Genomic DNA, 18,544 nt, shown 5'->3' on the forward strand with positions numbered 1-18,544 from the left:
TCGTAGAAATTCTAAAGAAAGAAAGTTGGTAACGCAAAGTTTTTCCGAAAGGAATTCCTTGACCCCTCCCCCACCATCATAGGCAGAAATAGACATGATATAGGTTGGGGGGGGGGGAATGATGATGATGCCAATTCATATATATGCGTATACCGGCTCCGTCATTTACGCTGGGGGGGGGGGGCATATCCCGTATCTCCGCCCTCCACAAAGCTTTCCTTTTTCCTTCCAAAGGTCAATCCTGCGTACGCTCTTGCAGGTCATGTTGGCTCCCTTACTGCCCTGGAGTATTCTAATAGCCAAAGAAACAGCAACGAGAAATTTAACCAAATAATTTTTTTTTCACGCAATAAAATTTATGTAATCTTTAATAACAAATTCCGTTACTCCGATGTTTTCCATCATTTAAACAAGATAAAATTTTCGGTTTTCAGATGTAAAAGAAAAATCGTGGGAACATTGATTTTATTTTGCTTTTTGAAAAAAATTATAAAATTTTATTAGAGATACATTAGCATTTATTTTACAATATATCAATCATAAAGTAATAAATCAAAGTGAGAGCAAATTGTTGAATAGGTTCATCGGTGTCAAGACCCATCACAATCAAACGAAAAGTCCGAACGCCATGCTGCTCTTCTTTCTGATGAACTGCGCTTTATTCTCTTGGTAGCCGTACTTATATATCTTGGCGTAATAAGGCTCGTTCTCTGACAGCGTGTCCGCGAATTTTCGGCTCTCGATCGGTCCGAGCTGACCACCCATTTCTTGAGGGAGAAGAGCCGCGGGAACCCGTTTGTGTAAGTTGGACAAGTTGCTTCCGTGGAACTGGAACTGCGGAAGAAATTAAACATATGACATTTTTGTATCACTCGACCTCACTGGAAAATTGTTTACACGTTCTGACTTAGGGGTAAGAACACACATATACATTCCCTTCCTCTCCCCCCCCCCCCCCCGATATAAAATTTGGAGCAAATTCAATGTTGCAAACAGTCAAAAAATTTTCTAACTAGATTTTTCATCAAGAACAACTAGAAACTAGGCTTAAACAACCAGAATTAATTTTAGTCATTATTCATACGACCATACGTCCCGTATTTCCCTAAACAATCCCGTAATTTCACGTAGTTTAATAATAGACTACAAGTACACAGTACAGGAAAATTGTTTGAAAAAAACAACAGAAAAAAAAAACTAGATTGGTATTTTTTTCAACAAAATGGCCGATAAAAGACCAGATCCAATTGGAAAATAACTAAATTGGCATAACTGGGCAAATTGCTCATATATAAATGCTTAATTTGATCCAATCTCCAGAATGAACATTATGTTAAAAAGATTCATATACACTATACAGTATTCTCGGTAAAGTGTTTAGGCATGTCCGATTCGATTTAAATTTAACGTTGATTAACATATATTGAAATGTAGCCTCTATAATAAATGCAATAACTCTCGCGAAAAGAAATTTGTGTTCAGAATTAATTGTTTTATTTAGTAGAGGAGTTTTATTATGTTACGCATTTATTGTGGCCATTTAATTATTTTTTCTTCGTTCCGTTTTGGTAGAGGACAGAAAGATTGAAAAGCTGAGCAACTTCCTTAATAACTGTTTGTGGCAAAAATGGAATCCTCAAGAAAAACCGCCGTCGAAGCTCTTAAACCACTTGTCTGATAGGTTTTTAGTTTTCTTTAGTTTTCAGAAAAAATGAGTTTTTTTATTTCTTTATTATATTCATATGTCTATGAACTCTATGACTAGGAACAACAGACAATTACACACAAAATCGCGCTAAATTTTTAATTTTGATTCACTCATTACCTTTTTTTGAAATTAAAAAAAAAAATTGGAAAGCTCTTATTTGAGAGTTTTTTTTTGCGTGGAATATAAATAATCTAGTTTTTAGATAGATTAAGTAACTGAACCAGATTGTGTATCTAGATGTCATTATATTGCTGTTGCGTGAAGTAAGACATATCGTTTATGCAGATTTAGTTAAAGGTTCACTTTTCGTTAGTGCCTTCTAGGGGTAAAAGATTATGATGCCCATGCTGTGCACGAGCAAGTCAGGCAAGTGGTTGAACAATGCGTAATTCGATTAGAATCATTATCAACCTATCAATGTACGTAATGTCTCATAAATTCGTAAATAGTTTAAAAATTCACAAAAATTGAAGGAATTGGTATTATTTTAATGCGGTTTGCGGAAATGTTACTCTCACTAAGGAGAATTTTTTTGTGGTCCAGAAAAAAATCAGTTCAAATTTTTGTCGACAGAGGGCTCGGCATGAAATAAAATCACTAGAAATATAGAAATCAGAGTCCTATTAAGTGCAGGGTGTACGATTAACAGCTCAATTCTGTTATTGATGCTTACATGAGGCTTTCATTGTGATGTTGACACTGGCGGATAAACATTGTTCGTGAAGTTGTTTTACCTCAACCACGAAACTCCGGATGAAGCTTTTCGAACGTTTCGGACATGATTGCACCTTCTGATTTTATTTCGTGCAGCACCCTCTATTGATTTTTTCACAAACAGTATTGAAATATCCTTCAACTTTTATGAATATTTTAACTATTTACGAATGTATGGAGCAATCTGTACGAATCCAAAGGAAAAGGCAACGGTTCCCTGTCATTAGAATAAGGTCGATTCTGATAACTTCTTTTTGAACACAGAAACCATCCTGCACCTTCACGGGACGAATAACTCCCACTATTCCGTTATATCAAAGTGTGCGTCGCGGCTCACCAACCTCTATCAGGAGCGTCACGAATCATTGGTCTATTGATGTGTGACCGTTCAGTGCTTTGAAATGATTCTTTTCTAGAATATTCTGGGAAGCTCTGGTATACGATAAGTGAAGTAAATTCTGACCATTGTGAATGTCTTACCCTGTTGCGGATTTTGTCACTGAGAATTGTCTTTAGGATATTGAAAATGACACTGAAGTAGAACGGTTCGTGCGTGAAATGAATGGCTTTTATCCGAACTGGCAAGCAATCCTGGAAAAAAAAAATTAAAAATTTAATTTACGACGAAACAATTAAACAAAAAAACGCCACATCTATCATTCTTGATCATCAGCCGCTATGTTGTAGTGTGGGTGGGCATCGTGCTGGACTCTCATCATGAGGATGCAGGTTCGAACTCCTTGGTGGCACCGTGGTGGTCGGCAGAATTTATTTTTCTGTGGTTTTTCAACGCGCAAATGCCAACCGGTCTTCCATTTGAAAAAGTCTCCTCGCATTAACAACACCATCTATAGCAGAAGGCCTCCGCGCGAACCTCGTGACGTCACTGAAGTTATTTCACCTGTAGCCATTGGATATAGCAGGAAGACGCATGCGATATCTTTACCTTTTTTGCAGTATATCCAATGGCTATAGGTTAAATAACTTCTTCAGTGACGTCACGACTTCCACGTGGAGGTTTTCTGGTGTTTGCAGAGAGCAGGCAGACCTCCCACACGTGTACGAGTTATGAACTTAACGTGAGGTTTGTTTCTGTGTAATGCTTGTTATGTATAGTGCCGCTATCTGCCATCGATTTTTTCTAACCACACTTCACTCATGGTTAGAAAAATTGACGACAGATGACAGCACTACGCACAACAAGCCTTACACAGAAACAAACTTCCCATTAGGTTCACAACACGTACACGCGCATTCCGGCATGTACCAATTCGTCAGAAATTCCGTAGAGGAATGTGTACGAGGTGCATGTACGGTTAAGGTGGTCTTGATCACTGAAACCTTATCCACAAAAAACAAATAAAATAACCTGCATTATTCACTCTTTCGAAGCGAACATCTATTGATTAAAAAGAAAAGGTTGGCGATAAATACAGTGAACGTTTGATTGATTCATCCTCAATAAAAAACTATAAATAGTATGTATGAGATACATTTTTTAACCCTTACAGCGGCAATTTCGACGAGGTATCTCGTCAAACTTGATCTATTTTATTTCGGTCACCCCGAAATATCTCGGGTTTTTAACACGTTTCATTTCCAATGCGGCAGTTACAATGCGGATCGGAAAATTTTAAAAACCACTTAAAGGGTTAAACAGATAATTTATGAAGATACTGTACAATGAAAAAACAAACGTTAGCGCATTCGAAGACGAAAAATTTACCTGTATAGCTCGTACTATCCTGTACAGTAAAGTCGGAGACGCCAAATGTCTAACCAGCTTGAGTCCCATTCCTTTGAGGTCTACAACTATGACTACTCCACAGATTTGAGTAGCTTCCGATTTCAAGTAATGCTCTGCTGCGACTATGACCGCTGCGAAGACTTCTTCTATCGTCGCTTTGTTGAGGTCGAACGCTTCTGATCAGCCGAACGAAACAGAATCGTGGGTCACAAAGCACAAAAGTATTTGCATTCGTAAAATTAAATAAATATACTGCATATATGTGTGTGTGTATAGCTACGAGAGCTGACTTTAAGGTATAACTTATAATCGAACGAAACAGTTAAGGTATAATGTTCGAAAATATAATATATGATATTCGAAACAGTAGATTATACAACATAACAATTATTTATTTGCAATATTAACAAAGGTAAAATGAAACAGAATTTGGACAAGAACAGGGATATGTGCAAGATGCGACCGTCATCTGTAAGCAACCATCGAGCTTATATTACTGGAGAGGGCATCCAGCCACCGCGACGGCAGCGACATCAAATGCAAGGAAATCACGTGACTCGGTGAATTTTCTTTCATTAATTCTGGAATTATTTCCTTTATTAATTATTATTTCTTTCATTACTTCTGGAATAATTGCCTTCATCAATTCTGGATTTGTTTCTTTCATTAATACTGAAATTATTTCTTTCATTGATTCTGAAATTATATCTTTCATTGATTCTGAAATTATATCTTTCATTGATTCTGAAATTATATCTTTCATTGATTCTGAAATTATATCTCATTAATTCTGAAATTATACCTCATTAATTCTGAAATTATATCTCATTAATTCTAAAAATTATATCTCATTAATTCTAAAAATTATATCTCATTAATTCTGGAATTACCTCTTTCATTGATTTTGGAATTATCTCTTTTATTATTTCTATAATTTTTTTTCATTAATTTTGGAATTATCACTTTTTTATCAATGCTGAAATTATCTCTTACATGAATTCCATAATATTTTCTTTCATTAATTTTGGAATTATCATTGTAATAAGTTCGATGCTAGAGAGAGTATGACGTCAGCGGTCTCTTTGAAATTTTATATTTTGTTTTCTCTATGTGCATTTTGGTTAGAATTTCCAAGTGTGATTTTCCCCCATCCCGATCATGTAAGGTTTGTGCAAATTCTACCATCTTTAATGTAAATTTTGCTTCATGTATTCACATTACGTATATGTACTCACATATTTACATGTATATTACATAGTGTAAATTTTTGTTTTAAAGCGGTCCTAAAGCAGGTATAAAGGTATAAAGGACGTAAATAAAATGTCATGTCATGTAAGATCACGTGACTCGATGAAAACAAACACAATCCCCGTTATTTTCTTATGGCATCCACAGGAATTTAAAACAATAAATGAAAGAAATAATTTTGTCATTAATGAAAGCAATTATTCCAGAAGTAATGAAAGAAATAATAATTAATAAAGGAAGTAATTCCAGAATTAATGAAAGAAACTTCAAGAATTAATGAAGGAAAATTAATGAAGGACAATCCAGAATTAATACAAATATAAAAACAACGCCACAACAGGCAAAATGCCCAACGAGGTGGCTGATAAGAAGATGCCCATAAAAATATGGATGTCATATGTTTCAAAAATACAGCAACCCAATTAAAAATGCAATTAACACAAATTATAAACAATATATACACGTGATAAAATATTATACAACGCTTATAAAGAATACTTATGGTTGTCTTATTCTAAGAGTGGATAGCTTCTTGATTTACCCCAACATGTTTATCGTATTTCTTTTTAAACGTGTCAATTGTGTTACAATTTACTACCTCCGGGGGTAAGTCATTCCATTTATTAATGTTGTGAAAACTACAACAACTACGAACTAAAAACTGTGGTCAATGCCGTCCTTCTTCTGTTGTTTACCTTTTCTACTTCCCGGGCCACGATGTTTATCCGCTCTGTATAACCACATTTAATTATATTATGTATTAGTTTTTTTGACACATTAAAGTAGGCTATTTTCCTACAATATGCTGATCAATACAATTCCGTTTTCGGCTCCACCATTTCTCAAAAATACAACAATTAACAACCCCACTAGAGAAAAATTCCCTGCGACACCACAACCCTGCATTGCCCCCCCCCCCGCAAAAGCATTCGACGGCGGTGTACCAAAAGTCCATGGTCCATCTCATTGAAAATGCCGAACACCCCGATCACATCCCCTCGACACCCGCGTTCATCTAATGCAAACATATTCAAAAAATGAAGTCTCTCTTCATAAGTAAAGCCCTGTGTGCCAATAAGGACACGCGTAGTTCTCTGCACCCCTTCAACCAAGTCTATGTCCCTCTGTAGGTATGGTCTCCAAAACCTTACAGCATACTCCAGTCCAGGGCGAACTAAGCCTCGAAAAAGCGGAAGAATGACTTTAGGAGAACGCGAAGAGACCTTTTTGAAAATGAGACCAAGCATTCTATTCGATTTTTTGACAACCGCTGAACAATGTTCAGAAAACTTAAGTCGCTCGTCAATGAGAATTCCCAAATCGGTGACCCTAGTTGCATCCGGGATAGTGACACCACCCAACTCGCAAGGACACCACCAACTAATGAAGGACAATCCAGAATAAATGAAGGAAAATTCAAGAATTGATGAAAGAAATGATTCCAGTATTAATGTGTTCCATGGGTGGAGATACGGGGGGACGTGGGGGGTGGGGCAATGCCCCAGCGTCACAGGTGGAGTCGACCAAAGCGCTTGAAGAGGCAAGCGCTTTGGAGTCGACTGATCTAATGTATATATGAGCTGACATCATCATCGTGCCCCACCAGCAATAATGACCTTGCCCCCCCCCACACTTCCAAGTTAATCTCCGCCTATGGTGTGAAAAATAAATAATTTAGTCTTTTTTCACATCTTTAGAAGAGTTCTCTATCCTTTTTCTTAATCTTTAAAACCAATAGTTAGAGACCGAACTGTACATTTCTGTGGGCAAACGAACTTTGTTTTCACCGAGTCACGTGATTTCCTTGCATTCGATGTCGCTGCTGTCGCGGCGGATGGCTGGATGCTCCCTCCAGTAATACACACTCTTTCCTCCATGAGTAATATAATATAAGTTCGATGTAAACAACAAAATTTCACAAGCCAGACGGCCTTGACTTTTGATTTTTGTGGTACTGCCACAAAGTGGAAAATTATATTTTATAAGTGCTGGGAAGACACTACATGTGTACGTAAACCAGTGCCGTCTTAACGTATGGGCCCACCCGGGAACGGCCCGGAGGCCTCAAGGGAATAGGGCCTCAAAAAAATTAGTAGTAGTTTAATTTTTCGAAAATTTGCCAAGTAGGGCCTCAGAAAAATCACTTGGCCCGGGGGCCCATGATGCTCTTAAGACGGCCCTGACATAAACACAGAAAAACAAACAAATCTTGTCTTGAATTAGATTACTACTTAACCGCACATGCACCTCATACACACATTCCTCTACAGAATTTCTAACGAATAGGTGCATTCTGGGATGTGCGTGTACGTGCTGTGAAGTCTGTTTCCGTGTAGTGCTTGTTATGTGTAGTGCTGCCATCTGTTAGCAATTTTTCCAACAACGAATGAATTACAATGATTGTAAAAATTATATGTTGTATTCCTGTTGCCCTCTGTCGGAAGACTTTTTAGCGGAGAGATCGTCTCGCATTTGCGCCTCGAAGAACAGAAAACTTTATTTAGACAACCTTTTTAGCCCACGGGGCCAGATGCGATATGGCTTGCGGGCCAGAAACTGGTGTACTTATTGTGATATGTGCACCGATACTTTTTTTGGGAGCACCTTCCGGATGAAATCCTATACGCAGGCCGCAAATAAACAAACATTCCTACATGTAACTAGATATAATAGAGAAAAAAAGCATTCCGTAAAATTCATCGCAATAATTGATGAGCCAACATGTCACTTATAGAAAAGTACTTACGTGGTGAAATTTACATTTGTCGAAGTTGAACTGCATGTTTTAGAAGGGGTTCACTGGAACACCGAATGTTGGCGCTATCATTCCTCCTGGCGACTATTAATTCGTTTATGCTGGTTACCAGCAAAAACGAATACGATTTGACATTGATCTCAACAATCGATATATTCAATGGCAACTAAATTCTGGTATGTGGTGTGCGCAGTTGCTGGAGTGAGTAGAGCGCAAGACTCATTACTAGGGCTCGAATTTCTATGTCTTTGCATATTTTTTTGCATATTTCGCTATTTTTACGTAATAGAGCATATTCCCAAAAATTTTAAGTATATTTTGCATAGTTCATGATTTTCGATAAAAAGTAAATTTTTTCCTTGCTATTCCAATCTCGCTTCAGACTGGTTTTAATATACTTTTCTGAGATTTTTAAGGCAATCTTTGACAATATATTTTTCTTTGGGAAATTAATTTTCCCCTTTTTTTTGTGTTTTCTTCACAAACTCTCTCCCTCCTTTTTTTAGCTACTGGATAGCGCTGACATAACTTGAAATTTGAATGTTAAAAATTGAAAAATGAGAAAACTTGAAGAAAAACATACCAAGAGTAAGACTTTTTTTAAAGCGTGCCGCCTGAATTGACTAATAGCGGCACGCTTTAAAAAGAGTCTTACTCTTGGTATGTTTTTCTTCAAGTTTTCTCATTTTTCAATTTTTAACACACTTTTTGTATATATATTTTTGTGTTCTTAACTCATTTGTTATTTCGTATTTTTTGGTTATAATTGTGTATTCTCATTTTTGCCTTTTGACTTCCAAAGCTTGTTTATCGCAAAAATGTCGGGGGAACTGATGGTAATTTTATGCCTATTAGGCTTACCATCATTAGAAACAGTTTTGCAGTTTCGAGCAATGTGTGTGGGGGGGGGGGGGTCCCCCTTGAGAACGACCTCCTCATTGATCCATATTTTTCCTTTTTACAATTTTTCAATAACTTCTCATCTTTTCTCATCTTCTCACTTTTTCATAATATTTCGGACTATGTGTATAAAGCAGCCTTTTGTGGTGCGATACTCTAACTTTTGAAATTTTTCATTGAAAGCTGATTTTGTTAATTTTCTCTTTGATGCTATATATATATATATATATATATACACACATTAATAATAAGTTTTGGCTCAGGTGTAAAGAGGATAACTGAAACTAGTGGTTTTTTTACGCCTTTATACTGGGCTGAAACAAGAGCGGGCAGGGGCTGCTGCCCCTGGTGGCAAAATTTAGAGGTTGGCAGTTTTAGGTGGGAACAAAGAACACCATTGTAAAACTATCGAATTTTAAAGTGAATTCGAGCCAGTCTCCCATTTACTGGAATGCATTTTGGACTGTGATGTTTTGTGAGACTATCTATCTTGTGTCTAGTCTCTCGAATTACCACTGCTTTGTAATCCTGAATATTCATCGGATGGACTGTGATGTTTCATGTGGGAATATTTTTCACCACATCACTGTAATTTTTTTCCTTCTGTCCCGCCCATTTAACAGAACTGTGGTGTTTGTCATGTTGTTCTTTCCTGACAATTTCTCACTCGATGTTAAACACTTGCTGTCATTTCTGTTCAGTGCCTGCTTGTGCCATGTATTGGCAGAAGAGCTGAAACGAGTGATTGGCAATCGAGATGCCACGGGTCCATCTACAGATGGATTGGTGGGGACAGAGTACAATGATGACATGGACAGACACGATCTGCTGGAAAAGGACGGACATTTGGTTTCGTTCTGCTGCTCTTTTGGGCGATAAGTCACGGACGGAGGTGTTCTTTCGTAGGCTTGTGGAGCCGGGGACCGCCGGGATGCTTTTGCTGGGTCGGAGATCTGGTGGTGCGATGCTGGCGGGCGGTGCATCTGTGCTCCTTCTTGACCGACGGGGGGTTTCCAGGAGCTTCCCGGAGTGTGGCTACTGCTGCTTGCAATGGAGTGGGGTCCCGGTGGCTTACGAGTTCGCCGGGCCAGATGCCAGGAAAGTTCTTCCAGCATGGCCCAGCCGCAAGGTAATCCGCTTATATCCCGCAAGGGACAGAGCGGGGGGCCATGTTTGATGTTATGGTAGTGTCCCATTTAAAAAAGTCTCTCATCGCAGAGAACAGGCAGACCTTGAACACGATATTGACATAACATAAAAATTCAAGCATTTACCATCAAAATATGGGAAAACAGGTGACAGCACCAGCAAGAACCCGAAACAAACACAATTTTCACATTATACATATATAAATACATTAGGCCCATACATACACTCAGAATATACGTTCCGTCATGTACCAATTCGTTAGAAATTCTATAGAGGAATGTGTATGAGGTGCATGTACGGTTGAAAAGGAGTACTAACCGTGTGGTATTTACCTATTTTAGCGCATCCGATCAGGCAGCCGCTTTCATCTCTGTAAGGCATTACCGTCAACATGTTCATGTCGAAAATATGCTTCAACTCACTCGGCCGATACTCAGTCAATACACGGGAATACCGAGCTTTGAACGTATAATAGTTTTTGAGGGTCTTGAAAGCATTTTCTACATTGAATTTTCTGGACCGCAAGAAACGAAGTAGAAAAGAATCATCCATCAGTGGTCGAAAATCTTTCTCGCCTTTGGGGGGGGGGGATAAAAAAAAACACAACAAAACACAAGCTCTAAAAAGTGCATATTTTATACACATTTAAGATTCTAACTCCATTGTTATAAGGTAGTAAGATTTCTCCGCAAGTACAGTGAAACATTGCTACAACCATGCTCGATATAAATTCCTCTACAAAGATATTGTTTTCAATATTGTTTGGGATTGCTTGTAGTATAATGCTAAACACCTTTCGATACAACGATATACTTTATTGCGAAAAATTCCTCTGTAACGATATTTTTTAAAAGATTTTTAAAACCGCTATAACGATATTTTTCTATATTTCTCTCAAAATTGTCAAATTGTCTTTAATTTAATTTTAACTTCGTCGTTTGTTTTCATTCTTCTATGCCAAAAACATTGATGTTTTGCACCACATGATCACCGAAAGTACTTTCCTTGCGCGTGGCTATATTCTCATCTCGCTTCTCTTCCTTTCATTCGTTGGTTTGGTCGCCGCCCCCCCTAGCCTAAGGCTAAGAACATAGCCACTAGCCTATAAGGCTACGATCATAGTGGAGTGAAGAGATACGAGTTACAAGAATAGTGACTAGGAAGAAAAAAATGTATAAGGGTGGAGGAAGAGATGTCCGCACATATTAAGGCCGAACACATAGTCAGGCGACCACAAGGTACGGAGTGCATAATGGAAACTAGCGACGAAAAAAACTGTATTATTTTGTTGTACCCCTCACATACTCGAGAGGAAGAGGCACTGACGAGGTACGGGATTCGAACAATGGTGTTTGCTTTTACCTCGATATGGGAAATTTCGCTATCTGCTGATTGGATGTTTCTCCCCTTTTTTTCCTCTCCCTCTTCTGCAGAGGCATCATCATCATCACACCCGTTTGCATTTCAGAACCCCTCCGGCTATTTTCTCTATCCTGTTATCTGTTACTAAGCGCGGACGTCTCTTCCTCCACCCTGATGCATTTTTTCTTCCTAGTCGCCCTTGCATCTCTTCGCTCCAATATAGCTGCAGCCTAAAAGAGGAAGACGAGAGAGAAAATGGCTGGAGTGGTTCTAAAATGTAAGGGTGTGGTGATGATTATGATCCGCCCCCCGGAAGATAGAAGGAAAAAAAAGAAGAAATGGACCAATTAGCAGATAGCGAAAATCGGCAGTTCGAGGTGAAAACCAACAGCATTGTTTAAGTCGCGCACCTCATCGAGTGGCCTCTTTCTCTTCTTTGTCTCGCTCCTCGAGTATGTACGGTGTGGAACAAAACAATACAATTGTTTTCCTCGATAGTCTCTATTATGCACTCCCACACCACGTGGTCATCTCACTATGTGTTCGGCCTGATAGAGATAGTTAAAATGCATCACCAACAGCTTATACACGAAGGAGTTAAAGCTTTGTTTTTTCTAATGATACTAACAACGCAGATTTAGAAAAGATGCCAACAACAGCATAAACTTCGTGGCACGTGATGTTATTGTTTTCTCTCGATACAACGATATTTTTTCTTGGCCCGCAGAATATCGTTATATCGAGGTTTCACTGCATATGTTTCTAGTAAAGAATTTCTTGTGATTTTATAAGGTAAACCATATTTAATAAAATTAACGCTAATCCTCAGGCCCCAGACGTGCCTTGTTAGCCTCTCTCTTGCGGAAGTCACGATGCGACTAAGATGTGAAAATCGTCACGCCCCCCCCCCCCATGTCCCCTATATCTTGAATGAATGAACGCCAGAACTTTGCCACTGGACTTATCCCGTTGCCGAGATCTCTTCCAGCCCAGTTTCATGGCAGAGTCTGGAACAAGTCCCTATATCCTGTAGTGGGGCCCGTAGGCTATGATCTTTGGCGGGCTCTTTTCATGAAAGCCAAAATTTTCATGGGCCCTTCTATAGTGAATTTAAAGCATGGGAAAAACAAAAAATGGTAGTAATTGTCTCGGGCCTAAGGGCTGGTTATGTTTTTAAAGGAAAGTAAATACATTTGTATGTTATCTTAATCTATTTTTGCTAATTCAAAATGTTTTTTGAAGGTTGGTAACCGAGAATTCTCTCAAAGAAATCCATTGTGCCCCCTCCAAAGGTCAGGCCTGCGTACGCCTCTGCCGGATGGGGGGGGGGGCACGAGAAACCGTTCAGGAGTATCAAAAGACAAGAATCTTGTGAGATCAGTTGGAGATAGATTGAAATGTGGAGCGTTGAAACAAAACTTTTTTTGCCGGGGGGGGGGAGAGAAGGGGAACGGTAGAATAAATAAGCTTTGAAACTGCTGTATTCCAAGTTTCCACGGTATAAATGCAATATCAATACGGGAGCATGGAAAGGGAGGGAGTGAGAGGGAGACTTAAATGCAGCATTGGGGGGAAAAAAGAAAGAAAACTCCATATTTATATAAGAGCAACCTATTACTTAACGGAACATCGATGTCAGATGGACAAAGGAGATAATTTAACGATTAATTTTCAAATATTGAGGAAGGTTTGTTAAAAACTTGCCGTTTATCAACTTCTTGAGCTCTTTGACAGCTTCCTTTCTGACCTCCGGCCTTTCGCCGAGTTCATCCTCTGCTTTCTGGAGGATTTCTAAATTCGGTGATTCGATGTCCAATGGCAAATATTTACTTGATGAACCTGTGGGACCTTTACAACTCATTCTTGATTTATCCAATTTCCCCTCTCTAAAAAAAACAAAAGAAAGAAGGAAAGATTTCAACCTTAGCTGTTTCCTCCTCCTTCCTATTATAGTATTGTATTAATTAATGTTATGAGAATAGAGGCGAACTGATCATCACAATTCGCCATTTTCCTGCTGAAAATTCTATCGGTCAATCAATCGTCTTGATGGCTTTAGCAGTGCCACTCAGTGTCATCTTAAGGCATGGGCCCTGCCGGGCACGGCCCGTGGATCTCAAGTGCAGAGGAGCCTCATGAAAATGAGATCTGGTCTAGATTTTGGAATGTAAGCAAAAAATTGAAAGGCCAAGTAAATGGACCTCAGAAAAATCACTTTGTCCAGAGGCCCATGATAGGGTCATCTTAAAGCGTGAGCTCACCCGGGTATGTCCCGATGGCATCATAACCTCCGATCTGATTACAGTTTTTGAGAATAAGGGTAACGCAAACATAGTGCGTCCGTATTTTAGATTCTGGAAACCGGCGTCATCTCCGATTGGTTAAAAATCCAAATTTCAAGTTGAAAAAAATTGAAATTCGGGTTTTTAACCGATCGGAGACGTCGCGGGTTTCCAGAATCGGAAACACGCGTGCACTATAATCGCACTCGGCATGGAAATTCGTAGCTCTCATCTGTCTTCCAAATCACCTTAATCTGCACTGTCGGAATGCCAATGAGTAACTACACAGTGGAACTTCGGTTAGCGAGCAATGCGCATAACGAGCAAAAATTTTGAAAAAAATAATTGATTCGATTAACGAGTGATGATTCGCATTACGAGCAAAAAATTTGCGCTTTGTTTATTTATTGTCACGTTTTCACAACTAAGCTGATGATTTTTCGCTTTCGTGCACACACGTACTGTGAAATTGTAGGTAATATTCTCCCTTACAGTGTTCGGTCAGCGTGCCTCACTGGAAAAATTGAGTGTGACTATTATAAGAAACTAGATGTCGCATTGTAATCGCGCGTATGTGCGTTTGTTTTTTATATAAATTCTGCTTGGCCAGGAGTTGACTACACGAACTGATGGACCTCCATTGCAAGCAACAGCAAGCAATTTCCCATCTTCGAGAAATCCTAAAAACGGAGGCAAAAAGTAAGTGTCATTGGATACGTTCTTTTTAAAATCACACAAAAAAAGAACAAGAATGCAAACAATAGTGAGTCCGTAAATCGTCCAACGCGAGACAGTCCTCTTCTCTCTCGTTGTTTAAAGTAAGTTAATTTGTATACATTACCGTATCGCATGTTTGTTTATGGCGTTATTACATTTATATATACTGTACATATTTCACTTGAAAGCTCTAATTCTTCACCTGTCTTTCTGTGTGTGTGGTCCCCTTCAGCACTTGTCGTGACTCCCTTTTCCATTTGTGGTCCCCTTTCTCTATCTGTGCCCCCCTTTTAGAGTATCCCAGGGCCACAAACGGCCACATGGCATCAGGTTGCTAACTACTGCAGTATTATATATATATATATATATATATATATATATGTATATAACATGCAAAGAAAAATCATTTCACTGGAACTTTTGCTGTCACCTATCGATTAAAATTTTGAAGCAAATTTGATAATTTAATAAACATTATTGCGTATAAAAAAATATTTTATTATACCATATTATATTATTTTTTCAATATACATAGTTCACCAATCGGAAACCTTTTACCAACGTTAACTGAAAAATCATATTAGTTTTATTCGGTAGGTGGCAGCCATATAGGCAGGGAGGGCTCGGGCCCTCATATCCATGGGGGTGGGGCCACATGATGAAATCTGGTACTACAATTTCTGGATGTAATTGATATGTAAGCTATTACTTCTCTCCAGCCAAGTACGGGTGACCCGTGAACACTTTATCAGTGCCGTCTTAATACATGGGCCCACCCTGAAACGGCCCATGGGCCTCAAGTCTGAAAGGGATGCTCATGATAACGATATTTGGTCAAAATTTTCGAGAGCTTCAATATGTGAATAGCATACTAGACTGGCATTTCTATCCAAGTGTGGGGCCTTAGAAAAATTACTGTATGGAGGGGGGGGGGAAGCCGATGGGGCTCTTGATCCTGCACTTTTCCCGAAGACCCATGATGTTGAGACGCTCTCCCCGCAAGAGGGAACTAGCCCAGGATACGCGTGGGCCAAGGTCAATATCTCTGAAAATTCATTGGCTCGTTCAATATATGTATTTTATTGTATTACATACACACATATATATATATATATATATATATATATATATATATTATTGCATTGTATTACTGATTAAATGCCGTTCTTATTAGTCATTTTTATGGGAATGAATAATTGTGGAACGAATTATATCCGTTTCCCTTATTTCCTACGGGGAGTTTGATTCGAATAACGAGCACGTTCGTGGATCGAATTAAGCTCGAAGTTTCACTGTACCAATTTTCCTTGCGGGCATCCGACACAAGAGTGACGCACACTTGATCTGCGAGATTTCATAACTGAGCTTGTATGTATCTATGCAAGTATTATAAGGAATTTTCGTGAAACTCGTATCCCGCAATCCTTTCTGATATATTCCTCAGGCACTGGCGCCAGTTCCTGAGTATACTGCACCTTGACATACGTAAAGGAGAGAAGAGGAGGTCCACATCGTCGAAAGAAAAAAAAAACTAGATGATGTACATTCCTTCCCTCTTGAGGAAATCCTGTTTACGCTCATGTGATCGGTACAGAAAATCCCGTCTCCAGTAGGTGAAAATTTAGTTTTCACGATTGATACCCACAAAAAGTACATGCAGTGTATGAATACTGTACATGCAACTGCGTTTTACAACATGATACTTTATTTGGACGTGAGTAAATGTCTCTGACGTAAAAGCGTCAAACAATAAAGATCTTTGAAGCTAATAAATTGTTGAATAAAAATGTAGAAATTCGCGCGTTTTTTTTTTTTATTATTAAATTTTATAAAATTATAGCTCCAACTTGTTTTCCCCTTTTTTTTTGGGTCTCTGACCGGGATGCAATGGGTACTCCAGCATTCACAGAATTCTGTACCATCGATCTGAGCACCCTCGGAATTAATTCAGAAATTAAAATTTGCCTTATAATAAAAATTGCCTTATAAAGCACCCACAAGTGCATAGCACTTCCGACGCCTTATTTTCTCTGCCCACACGCATGTTTGAATGCGTATGTGTAAGAAATCCTTTTTGTCGTTCTAGGTGTGGGAGTTTCAACTGTGCTCGATTCTGCGCACGTTCCGTCATTCATACACGGCTTCAAGTTCGTCGTAAGAACGATTGCTAATGGCATTTGTCGCAAAGTTAAGTGAAAATATTGTCAGAAAGATACGCGCGCGAATAGATTTCGGAATTCTCTGTATGTTGAGAGAAAAGAAAGTTCCGCAAAGAAAATTCCTAACGTCCGTGATTTCTTGCATAAAGCCCCGAATAATGGGTTAGTCAAATCCGTGATTTCTATAACCCTGTTTATATATATAACAATGACAGAAAAAAAAAAAAACTTACTTTTTTCCCCCGATATATCCAGTAGCGAAGAAAGCAATGCGTCAACACTAGATATGAAAAAATGAAGCTTATTCAAATTACTTACACGCGTTACCGATTAGCCAAAATGGAATAACACTTCGAATTCCTTTGTCGCTGGCCAAGAGATAGAAGGATAAAAAATGGAAATAAGTGCGTCGTCACGAAAATATTTCAACTTACAAGTATTTCCTTGTGTGAAAACACAAGGAAAATTACATAAATACAATCAGTTCAACCTTGAATATAAACAGTGCTTTCTGCAGTGAAAACTATGGTTGTTTTTTTCAATGGTCAGGAGAAAAATGGCATCCTTTTTCATCATATATATTCCTTTTTCGTGCAGCATCATGTGTTGGTGTTTCCTTCATAATTTTCTATCCCCGATTTCCGCCATTTTATTCAAAACGTTGTTCAACGAGCTCAAATTCGAGGTCGTGAAGAATTTAATTCTAAAAACTTCTCTCAAATGAACAAAAAAAGACAACAAATTCATACACACACAAAATATATAGAGCAATGATTCTCCCTCAAAACAGATGTCCGTGTGCCCAGGAAACAACTAAGATGCTATGTTACTATATCAATGAAAAATAGCCACACCTTTTTTTACTTCTATTTCTAAACCGATTAACTTCACACTCAAGCTTAAATTAAAAATTTCCTCTGGGAAATGCTTTTAGAGAAGTTGAAGATGTGCGAGACAACAATCGAAACCTCTGAGTGTCTAAGACAGGGGTCTCCAACCTTTTTCAAGTCGCGAGCACTACCTGTGCCCATCATCAAAAGAAGAGCACCCTTATGGTAAGTTTAGCATACGAATGCATGAAATGACGATGATTTTAATTCTTGAATGCAATTCCTCCAAGGTGTTTAATTGGAACGTTGATCAAGTGCTCGCGAGCACGAAATCTAACACGAGCATCGTGCACCCTGGGTACTTCAGGGAGCACCGGGTTGAAAATAACTGGTCTAAGACATGGGTTCCCAAACCGTGGGTTGTGAAGATGATAATAAATTTGTGATTAAGACATTCTTATGACGGAAAATCTTTGACGACGCTCCTAATTCATTAACACCATCCCCTCCCCCACAGAGGGAGTGGTGCTGACAGGGCTAAAGCCCTGGAGCCCGGAACAATTATGTTTTTGTTCGATCAAATTCCATATTCAGTGGATATGCAAATGTAAGTACCTCGTCGAGTGACGTAGTGAGATTGCATAAAAAAAGATTATGTGAACTCCGATCGGATGGAGACGGAGACCGATACGGGTATGTCGATTTTGTGATAAGGTTTTTTTTCCCCTCCGTTTCAGTTTTCAGTAGAGCTTAAGGATTTGAAATAAATAGATGTATTACTTTAGTGTGTTGTGTTTGTATGAAAAAATTCGTGTCGTTATTTGAATTGAATTTTTTTTAACAAGGTTATGAGCCGACAGCACCCAAATCCTAAAAGCTCTAGTTTAATCGTAAATGTTATAGCTAGCGAAGTTTTTCTAGGTATTGATAAATTATGGCTGAAAGTTGCTCAGATCGATTTGTTTTTCCCAAG

At 38.6% G+C, this 18,544-nt stretch overlaps 1 protein-coding gene across 2 annotated transcripts; it reads right to left on the bottom strand.

Moving 5' to 3' along the window:
• Positions 1 to 351: 351 nt before the first annotated feature.
• On the bottom strand, positions 352 to 17,175 carry LOC149083231 (alpha-tocopherol transfer protein-like). Of its 2 annotated transcripts, none has more exons than XM_089236431.1 (6): positions 16,975 to 17,175; positions 13,288 to 13,469; positions 10,554 to 10,796; positions 4,149 to 4,345; positions 2,903 to 3,013; positions 352 to 834 (listed from the first exon to the last, which is right to left on the bottom strand). In XM_089236431.1, exons 2-6 carry the CDS (start codon positions 13,442 to 13,444, stop codon positions 607 to 609), a joined length of 936 nt encoding a protein of 311 aa, XP_089092557.1. In that variant the 5' UTR covers positions 13,445 to 13,469; positions 16,975 to 17,175; the 3' UTR covers positions 352 to 606. The 2 variants fall into 2 exon arrangements, with proteins under 2 accessions (XP_089092557.1, XP_089092558.1); XM_089236432.1 differs by having other exon boundaries at positions 495 to 834; positions 17,060 to 17,116.
• Between the last annotated feature and the right edge of the window lie 1,369 nt (positions 17,176 to 18,544).

This window comes from Pholcus phalangioides, unplaced genomic scaffold (genome assembly GCF_987345545.1).
Source record: "Pholcus phalangioides strain wild (caught in Gottingen) unplaced genomic scaffold, Ppha-v1.0 ptg000009l_1, whole genome shotgun sequence".
NCBI classification, from domain to species: domain Eukaryota; kingdom Metazoa; phylum Arthropoda; class Arachnida; order Araneae; family Pholcidae; genus Pholcus; species Pholcus phalangioides.

Coding starts and splice junctions, on each gene's coding strand:
- LOC149083231 (XM_089236431.1), bottom strand. CDS start 13,444: ATGAGTTGTAAAGGTCCCACAGGTTCATCAAGTAAATATTTGCCATTG. Junction 3,014..4,148: donor GGATAGTACGAGCTATACAG/GTAAATTTTTCG, acceptor TTTTTTTTCCAG/GATTGCTTGCCAGTTCGGAT. Junction 835..2,902: donor GTGACAAAATCCGCAACAGG/GTAAGACATTCA, acceptor TTTCTTCCGCAG/TTCCAGTTCCACGGAAGCAA.